Source organism: Cebidichthys violaceus, unplaced genomic scaffold (assembly GCF_023349555.1).
Source record: "Cebidichthys violaceus isolate CVI_PGR_0920_01 unplaced genomic scaffold, fCebVio1.0.p SCAF_12, whole genome shotgun sequence".
In the NCBI taxonomy this organism is placed as follows: Eukaryota; Metazoa; Chordata; class Actinopteri; order Perciformes; family Stichaeidae; genus Cebidichthys; species Cebidichthys violaceus.
In genome coordinates, this window is record NW_027176285.1 from 565,115 (window position 1) to 575,526 (window position 10,412).

The 10,412-nt window shown below is 43.4% G+C and overlaps 1 protein-coding gene across 1 annotated transcript; it reads left to right on the forward strand.

Annotated features, from left to right (window-relative positions):
* Window positions 1–332: 332 nt before the first annotated feature.
* On the forward strand, window positions 333–5,003 carry stard7 (StAR related lipid transfer domain containing 7). Its single transcript, XM_068705770.1, has 8 exons — window positions 333–1,583; window positions 1,831–1,994; window positions 2,089–2,138; window positions 2,648–2,758; window positions 2,906–2,988; window positions 3,065–3,164; window positions 3,262–3,346; window positions 3,516–5,003. The coding sequence occupies exons 1-8, from the start codon at window positions 1,126–1,128 to the stop codon at window positions 3,692–3,694; spliced, it is 1,230 nt and encodes a 409-aa protein (XP_068561871.1). The 5' UTR covers window positions 333–1,125; the 3' UTR covers window positions 3,695–5,003.
* The last annotated feature ends 5,409 nt before the right edge of the window (window positions 5,004–10,412 follow it).

A 10,412-nucleotide genomic window follows, 5' to 3' on the forward strand; every position in this document is an offset into this window, starting at 1 on the left:
AACTGAAGTAACAATTAATCAGCTCATTTTACAGCGATAACAAATGCATGTCATAAAAAATGTTTGTCACAAAATGTTATCAGAGCAGCAATATTGGAATGTTTACAAAGTGCAACCCCCCCCCCCCCCCCCCCCCCCGTAATATATCAGCAAGGTCACTGCAAGAACTAACTAGAAAGTGGTGTTTTTAGTCAATATCACACATTGTTTTATTTCCAGACAATAAAATAAGTTCGTTTTAACACAACAGTATGACTGCTGCGTGCAATAAATAGTGTTTCCTGCTCAAACACACGTGGTGAAATCACTTGTGACTTTGGGTATGAACAGCCCCGCTGAGGGTTAAACTCTGTTCTTCTCTCCAGTGTGGGCTCAGCTGTCTGTCGGATCGTTCTGACACTGATCCCAGACTGTGTTTGAAAATAACCTTCTCCTCCTGAACTTCATCGCTAACCCGAGGAGCTGGGACGCAGCATTTGATTTCATCTCATCGAAGACACTGGAAAGTGGGGGAGCTTTAGGTAGAGGCGTAAAAGCTGCACATTGCGCACTTGCTGGTGCCCGAGCAGCTACATTCAAGACTGGCTCCCACTGGGACCAATCAGAAGGGGCCTAGAGCGACAAACGTCCAATGAATGCCCGCTCCCTGATTTGAAAGGCGGGACTTCCGGGTGGGAGTGTGGGTGACTAGGAAGAGGTCAAATGCGCTGCTAGAGTTTTAAACAAACGTGAGTCTGTCTCCTGGACATATCCACAGGTAGACTGTTGTGTTGGAGGTACAGTAGACGATCTGTTTTACGTTATAACAGTTTAGATTAAGAAGTGCGTACTGCCGTATCCGCGTCGTAGTAATTAGCAGCTGATGGATAACGTTAGCTAATGCTAACTGTAACGTTACATGTCGCGTGCTCGCATGCACTAGACGGCTCCATGATTGACCTTACAACCCGATTATAAGTATGACCGTCTAGCCAAACGTCCGTAGTATCAGCTGTACACCCGGTAATGCGTGGTGCATGCCCGCAGATCATTAGCTTTCCCTGTGAACTCCGTAAGCTAACGTAAAGCTGCTCCACTCGGGATTTATTTTGTCTTTGGGAACCTTGTGTCACGGTCACAGCCGTCATGTTTCACTCCGTGTCCCGTCGTCCGATCTGCGAGATCGGTGTGAACACGATGAGGCTTCGGAGCAGCAGGTCGTTGAAGCGGACCGTCGAGGAGGGCAGAGAGACTATTGAGAGGGTCCCGTGGCTCGGCAGGAGCATGGGCCTGCTGCTGTCCTGGCTCCAGAGGGCGGGCGTCGGTGCCAGCGAGGCCGCAGCACGATCTGGCCAAAAGAGGAAGGGTTTGCTCTCCATATTCGCGGACCACTGCAGCTTTGTGACCGGACAGAGGCTGCGGCGTGCTTGCCAGATCGGCGAGCTTTACTCCAACCTGTACTCCGAGCGGACCCGGATGACCCTGGTCGGCAACATATGGCGGAGATTTCAGAGCAAGCACGCCCCGACCGGGAAACTCGTCGCGGCCCTGGCTGGAATCTTCCTGTGGGACAGTGAAAAGATTCAAGATGAGGAAATTCAAAGGTTTGATATCTTTCTTTCAAACGCGCACTGGATGCAAACAATAACAGGGTTTCTTGTACCAGAACCACACGTATGGGAATATCCTTTAATGATGTTGTTCATCCTTCTAGCAGAGTTAAAGAAACTCAACACCTTCTGAAAACATTTAGTTATTCCTTTCCATTTGTATTTGCAATGCAGCATTATGCAATTGTAATGCCAGCTGTACAGTATGCTAAATAAGCTGTCCTGCTGTTTACATTTGAAGGTGTGGACATGAGCTACAGGCAATGGAGGCTACAAAATGTCTCAACACAACTTCGGGGACGAAGGCAGGACTGCTTGAATCCGGCTGGGAAGTCGTGGTGGAGAAGAAAGGCTTCAAAGTGTGGAAGCGACCGATACCCGACTGCCACCTCTATGAGTACAGAGGTCAGCCAACTCACCCTCTCACGGCTTACTTCTGTGCTCTTGAGTTTTATCTGATGCTGGTTGTATTGACCTGTTCTGTGTGTTTTACTTGCAGTATTGGGCTCCTACAACGATGTCACCCCAAGGCAGTTCTTCAACGTACAGGTACAGACTTCCCATATATATATATATATATATATATATATATATATATATATATATATATATATATATATATATATATATATATATATATATATATATATATATATATATATATATTAAAACCTATTCTACGGACATACTGGTGTACAATAAGAACACCACGAGGAGGGGAGCGCAGCGCTCTGACTTCCTTATCAGGGTTCTGGGTGTGTGCAGCACACCTGAAGTCTTTGTATCACTGAAATGAAGTGGCAGTTATGCAAGCGGCTCCAACTGGCAATGGTAGTCCTTGTGTTGACAATGTAATATTTAGAAAAGTGGGACCATTGCATGTTCATTTTTGCATGGATTGCATTTATGGTATATATATACTGTTTTGTCTTTAACATTAACCAGCTGCACTTGCAGGACCAGCGTGCTTGTGTGCAGGACAAAAGCCGCCGTGGCACTCACTCACTCTGCTATATTAAGCACCGTACCCTTGACTTGTGTCGTCCCCTTTCCCCCAGTTGGACACGGAGTACAGAAAGAAGTGGGATGCGCTGGTGATCAAGCTGGAAGTGGTGGACAGAGACGTCTGCACGGGCTCTGAAGTCGTGCACTGGGCGACACACTTTCCCGTGAGTTGCACACATCTCCCTTGCTTTGATTCAGGGCGTAGCTCCTCCAACCACTCGCATGCAAGCAAAGTGATTGACATTAGTTCATCATGTGGTTAAGAGCGACTCATCGGCTGCTCTTTGACCCTGTTTAACCTCTCCTAACAGTACCCCCTGTACTCGAGGGACTACGTCTATGTGCGCCGCTACGACGTTGACGTGGACAACAACCTGATGGTCCTGGTATCCAGGTAGAACTTCAAGAATGATGTGTCTCTGGGGTCAAATATCGTTTAGTTTTTGCTTAACAAATAACTTCTGTTCTAGAGCCGTGGAGCATCCCAGAGTCCCGGAGACTCAGGAGTTTGTGAGAGTCCATTCATACCAGTCCAAGATGGTCATCCGCCCTCACAAGTCCTTTGATGAGGTTTGTGGGGAACGTGTTGCTACACATATATGACTTTAACTTTAAGCATCCAGGATCCTGTTTTGTAGCCACTGAGTTTGTGTTTTGTTCTCAACAGAACGGATTCGATTACCTGCTGACCTACAGTGACGATCCTCAGACTGTCTTTCCTCGTTACTGTGTGAACTGGATGGTGTCAAGTGGTGAGCTGTTTGAAAACGTCTTAGGGCTACATGCAACGATTATTTTCACCATCATATTTCACTATTTTGTCCCTATTCCATTTACAATGACATTAAGCAGCAGATCCTCCACAGACATTTCATGTTTGGGTGTTCTACCCTGATAAAGCTCTCTCTTTGCACCTGCCAGGTATGCCTGACTTCCTGGAGAAGCTCCACACTGCTGCCTTGAGGGCCAAGAACTTAGAAGTGGGGATCTACGACTACGTAGGCGTCATTAAATCCAGCGACGCCAACCGCCAGCCGAGCCAGGAGCGCCTCGCTGGAGAGAAGCCGCACACGGGCGGCCCGGGACAGATCTACGCCTGAGAGACGGACGTCCTGTAGACCAGGGGTCATTCTGGTGTGTTTTCACATGCATAGGAACCTCAACGGAACCCTCCAGCCCTGACTTTATGGGTAGATCGCATGAGCTGCAAATTGAAGTTGCAACCTACATTTAAGACAAATGAAATATACAGTATGTCCATCCGTAGACATGGTTACATTGGTTGTAGACGAGGTGTCACAGGAACAATGGACTGCCCGGGAATGGGCCTGTTGCCATAGAATTTTTCGTCCAGACTGCTGGCTGTGGCACTATTTCTGCTTAGCCAGGCAACGCGGCGTAGCATATTTGTTTTTGCCTTGTTTGGTAACAATGTGTCTGTTGATACGATCGAGCCAAAATTCCTAATTGTAGAGATGCTTTTGCCAAAACACTGTTTCTCTCTCGCTCTGTCTGTCTGTCTTGTCTCATTAAATGGTGTCTGCGGTGAGACTACAGCGAGACGTTGTGCAGTATTGGACATAGGACGGTAACATGATGGACATGTCTCACTGTATTTAGACTACGATGGAGAGTCGAGGCATCTGATGGGAGTACTTTCTACCACGCCGCCTCATGTCATGGATTTAACTGCAGAGATGATCTTTATGTGACAGGATGGGGTGGATTAAACAACTAATGATGCCATTATTGGAAAACTTTTTTGTGTTTTGGGTTTGGCGTTACTTTGCCGTCGGCACAGTGGAGGTTTCATGTTCAAGACCGCCAGCGTTGACAGAAACAGCCTTCTGAAGATAAACCGGTCCTTTACCATTCGGGGCATAGTGTCTTATAACAACCACAGAAATCCTCAACAGCACTTCAGTTCTACAGACAAGGCAACCCGACAGATGCATCCTAATAAATCTATATCCTCTCTAGAGAAGCGTGGAGCTATTCTGCACATCAAACATTTGCATTTCACACGAGTTAAAAATATGAATTTGTCACATTCAGCTCAGTTTGTTTTTTTTGTTATCCTGGTGTCCACTACAGACATCACAGGAGTGTGTACTGTGTGCGTTTGTGTGCGTTTGTGCTTTCTTTGATATTGTAGGTCTTGTACATTCATAAGACTGTTGCCTGGATACTGGAAATCCCTGCTGACAACCAGCTCGCTCACATTCATCCTACATTGATTCTTCAGTTGTTGTTATTAATGTGGATCCTACTGAATCTCTACAACTCATCCATCCTAATCATCCTTGATGCTTTTGTAATTCACATGCAGATGGTGTTATGAATGTACAGAGAGCTTCCTATTCTGTGGAGTAAAATATCGCCTAATAAAGTACACTGTTTACAGCCTAACGGTCTGACACAAATGTTTTAAGATTCATCTGTGTTTTACAAACGTCTCATGTTGTGTGATGGTGGAACATAAGAGTGACTGTGAATATTGAATATTATTACATCCCCACTGTGTCAAAAAGGATTTCAAGCTACTTCATTTAACATAATGGTAGAGTAAGTTTTGCAATACAATTATTTTGAAAGTGAGGGACATTCACCTCTTGTATGGTCACACAATAACCCAAATACACTTAATGCAACGTTTGCTAATGTTCAGCTTGTGACTGTATTGTAACTGTTAGTTCAAACCTGCAGTAGTCAGAGAGAGTTCTCACATCACACACATTCATGATTAACTATCACATAATTACTTTAAGAACAGGAAAACATCTGGTGCACTTGTTGTCCTTTGATTCAGAAAGAATAAATTAATATATAACAATGTAACAAATACAAACGTCTGTCTGCTCAGCTGTTGCTTGCAGAGCGTTCTTGGTTTTGACCTCGTCTGGTGAGAGTAAAGCTGAAGGCTTTGTTTTTGTGCCGATCAGCCAGCGTAGTCCAGTCTGATGGGATCATCTGTAAGCCTGCGCTCTGTGGGCGTCGGGTCAGCGGCTCCACCGGCTCCCTAGACCCGGTCTGCTCAACGGATCAGCTGGAACCAGATTCACTCCACTGGCAAACGACTGCAGCTGTGTCACAAATCCACACTACACACTACTTATATACAAGTAAGTACTTCATATCAATTATCATTATTGTTTCAGCAGTTAGTACAGCTAGTTGTGAGCATTGCATTTTGGGAGAATAGTATATCCATCACACTACATTGGCAAGCTTGTTTAATTTGACCAAAAATATATTTTGGTTTCCTATATGACAATATGGAAATATCGAATTATACACAGATACAAATACAGAGTTTATGTACATATCCTTACATTTAACGATGCCTTTTCTTTGACAGAGGGAGAATGTAGCATCTAAGAGCTGGTTATTGCATATATGTTAAGAAGATAATTAAAACCAAAGCTCCGTCTAAATTGAAAGCATATCTTGAGGGTATTGATAACAGTTGGATCGTTTGTGAAATGTGAGATAGACTGGAAGTGACCAGGGCTCTGAGAGATGTTGAGCTGCAAGATCAGTGTGTCTCTGGAGCATGAAGCTCCAGAGACACACTGGAAGGAGCCTGAAGGTTGATCAAAAATGTTCCATGTCAGTTCTATCGTTTGACGTATACAGGTTTGAGTAAAATTAGGTAAATGTTTCATTTCTTTCTCCTGGGTTAATAGTTAATTCACCATTTACTTTCCTTATCTGTGGGGTTTGCTGGGCAGCAGATTGGCACTTCAGTTGGTGTGCTAAAAGGCGGCCATCTTGTTCTCCATGCTCAGACATATCCACGCGATTTTAACAGCATTCTTTCCGTCTTTCCAGTTGATAATAAGTTGTATTGAGTTTGAATAAAGAGGAGAAGGATTGACACAGTGGGAATAAAAAGCGCCGCGGGTCGACACTTCCTATCCGATCCATAATAAGGACTCATGATTTGGCCCAGCTGCAGGTTAAACACTATTTCTACAGACTCTTGATACTTCTAGCCAAGAAGGCTTCCAGTGATTCATAGAATACAACAAGTTTAACACCTTAAGATAAAATAATAATACAGGGATAAAAACAGCAAAACAAACCCTTTCTTCACAAGGAGTAGCCCAGCAATAACGTGTAGAGAGAGTAACCATACCTCGAGTCCTGGGTTCATCTTCATCACTCTGGTCGTAAAACGTCTGGGCTTCATCAGGTGAATCAAAGGTGAGCACCTCGTCCCGTGTGCCACGCACAGTCGGGCGGGATGGATCAGGTGGAACCGGACGTGTTTAGTCTGTTAAGGGCTCGTTTCAGCCCTCAAACGCATTCAAACATATTCAAGACATTTTAAAATGTAGAATTTTAGTTTCACAAAAGGATCTTCAGTAGGCTTTTCATGGAAGACGTGTTGACACGCGGCAGTAAGAAAAGCACAGCTGTAACAAATTAAGTTAATGACGGTTGAATTCATTTTAGCGCTTAAATTCAGGGGCTTCGGGGTTCTGGCTCACTATGCTGCGTTTTCATGTAAAGTTATACATTTCAACATATGGAGCCAGTATCAAGTAGACGTTTGAGGAAATGCAATTTGTGGCATTTCCACGTTGGCTTTATTGGATCAGCACCGGATGTTGCCACTTAATGAAAAAGAGAAAAACAAGCACTTGAAATATCGCTTATAAGCTTTCTTATGATTGGCTGAGGTGACATATAAATACAAGCAACATGTGACAAAGTGCAATGGAAACATCTCGCGAATGCATGATGACGTACATGAAGCACGTGACTTACGTTCACCGAACGCTTCTGCGAAACGTAGCAGCAGCGCATTTAAGCGCCTCCTATTTGTAATCAATTGATCTCAACATGATAAAACAAGGTTCTTGGTGAACTTCATTGCTAATGGTCATTCTGACATTGATTGTAACTTAGACGTTTTACATAATATTGTTAATGTGAAGACTGAGTTCATTAAAATAAGAGTCATGAAGAAAGGACAAGTCTGCTTTAATCAATGTAAATGTATTGGTTAAATACACTGGTTGTGATTTGACTTATGGAGAGACAAAACTAATATATATATATGTGTGTGTGTGTGTGTGTGTGTGTGTGTGTGTGTGTGTGTGTGTGTGTGTGTGTGTGTGTGTGTGTATATGTTGCATGTCTCAGGGTTTGATTCACACACCAGTGATGTCTTAACAGAGCGCACATTGTTTTAATGTATGACCAGCACTGTCTGAAATTCTTAGCCGTGGTTAAAAGCCACGGAGCACTTACAGTAATTGATCGTCTCCATAAATCTGCTTTTATGACACCAACCAGCTTTTTAGAAAATGTTTTATCGATATCAATGCTGTAAACCCTGAGCCCCCCCCCTCTTTCTCTCTCTTTAAATCCATTTTTGCTTTCATTCAACATTTTAATAAATGCCAATCAAACACACTGTATGTTGAGATCATATTTATTGGTCATGGACCTACATGTTGGAGTACATCATGAGATATATCAACCGGAATAAGAATAAAAACAAAATTGGAGCCACTTATTATATAATGATGGTCCTTTGTTCACCCTATAGCGTTGATTTTCAGGTTTATTGCCCTATTTCATGCCTATGTCTAAATTTAAAAATTGCACAAACTGTACATGACTGATTTTATATTGAAATTGCTCAGGAATTCACAACAGAAGGCTGATAGCGCTCACAAGCCTCCAAGGTGCTTGGCACAACCATGGACAGAAGACACACTGCATGGTTAGATCAAGCACAATGGCGTCCCGGGCAAATCCAGAGGAACAACACAGACAACGTGGATCCAGCTCAAAATCCTGCAGTCAAGGAACATGAAAGCTGTTTCCTTTGGTTTAAATGTAAATGGAAGTAAAGAGAGAAAATCAATGAAACAGAACACATCTTTTTGCTTTCGTCAACCAACGCATCAAGTATTAAAACTCCTAAAAGAATGACGTATTATCATCAAAGTCTTTTCTTGCAGTTGAAGGACAATCCCACGGGTCGGTTTGTATCTGCAGTCCAAGAGTCCAAAAAAGTCCAAAGGTGTGAGGGAGGAGATCCAAGCTAATGGATGGATTCAAAAATACAAAAAAGACAAATCTCACCATTGGTTCACACAACGGTTGGAAAACAACGGTACATTTTTGCAGTTAAGACCATCTGCGGAATAATAATAATTTTAAAAAAGCGATTAGTCATAGGTCACACTCACTGCGGTAAAAAGGGCTACACCCTTCCTGCGCACAAACTGCGTCAAACCCCACCCTCCCGCCCTTCATGCCCAACTCCACCAGACCCGACTGGAAGAAAGCGTGAAACCTCTATCACTATTTCATGAAGCAAACATTAAAACATTAAACATTTCTAAAACAAAGATGTACAACGGGCCTGAAGAATGGGGGCTTGATCTAATAAGTTTGCCATCAGTCTGTTCTCCAACTGATCAATGGAAACAGAGTTTGGGTAATTCGTCAGCGATCTTGTTAGGAACTGCAGCATCTCATAGAGTCCAGTCTCTGACATTTTACATGTAATTGACTGAAAAATAAGTCTAGAGATACCAATGGACGCAAGAATGATAGTTATTGCTCTATTGCCGTTGTCCATCTTTGGACATTTGCCGTCTTCTCAGAGTAAAGACACAACCCCTTCTGGCAAATGTAGTCCTAACTAAGTTATCGGTCACTGAGTGCAATGTCAGGAGTCATGATACCATCAAGCTCAGGCAGCTGTTTCACCAAAAGGTTTGACAATCTTGTTACCTCCTCTTGTGTCTCTTTCAGCTCCCCTGGGACATCTTACTAAAATGAGATGGCATGGTGCGATAATCAACTTAGAGCTCTGGCAACTGAGCCACTTTGTGTGATGAAATTACACCACGATGCATATTGATGCACCAAAGAGAAACTCTGCATTTGTAGTTGACCAAATGGAATGAAAATGTAGGGAGTAGTTTGGGTGAAAACGGTGGGCGGCGGCGGTGAAACGGACCTCTGTTTTTCAGAACAATGAGGATGTTTCAAAGGATGCAGGGTGGCTGATGGGATGGCGTGATGGTTTTTATGCATGGGTGATTGTGATACACAATTATGCGTCCTTACATTGTTTTTGGTGTTTTTTTCTTTCTTCAAAAACTTACATGGAACACTACAATTACTGTCTTTCAGGAGTTGGATTTCAAACTCATGCGTGCAAATTTGACTAAAGACTGTTTTTTTTTTTATGTTCTTAACAATTTATCATTAAAATACCTTATTCTAAGCAAAGAAATTACATAAAATATTCTTCAGACTAAGGGTGAAAACTCAACAAACTATCAACGCAAAACACTGCAAATCTGAAACTCAGTCATAATCTACTCTGTATTTAACTAAAAACCTCCAGATGCTGTCTTTGGAAACTCACGTCTTTACATCTGGTCTTTCCAAGAAACCCACCTTTCGGTCCTCTGGTCCCAAAGTCGGAGGTAGTTGCAGCCGGCTGGGTGGTGATGAAGGCGGCTGGGAGCTCTGAGCTGTGTCTTGGGGTCCTCCAGCTTGCTCAACTGGAGACAGACTGTCCTGACTGCGTCCTCAGCACCCTTCAAGTCCTCATCTTCTGCCCCTCCTTCCAGCTAGGAGGGGTTGGTGATGTTCTCTTGGGATAGGTGCACAGGCAAGGAGGACTTGGTCAGGCTGGGATTGGACGTGGGTTGGGGAGTTTTGGGGGGGCCGCCGGTTCCGCATTTCATAAATATTAATACAGAGTCCTCCCTCTCCAAATGGGTAGATTCTTTAATTTTGTTAGAGGGGAAGTGCTTTATTCACTTAATGGCTTTTATT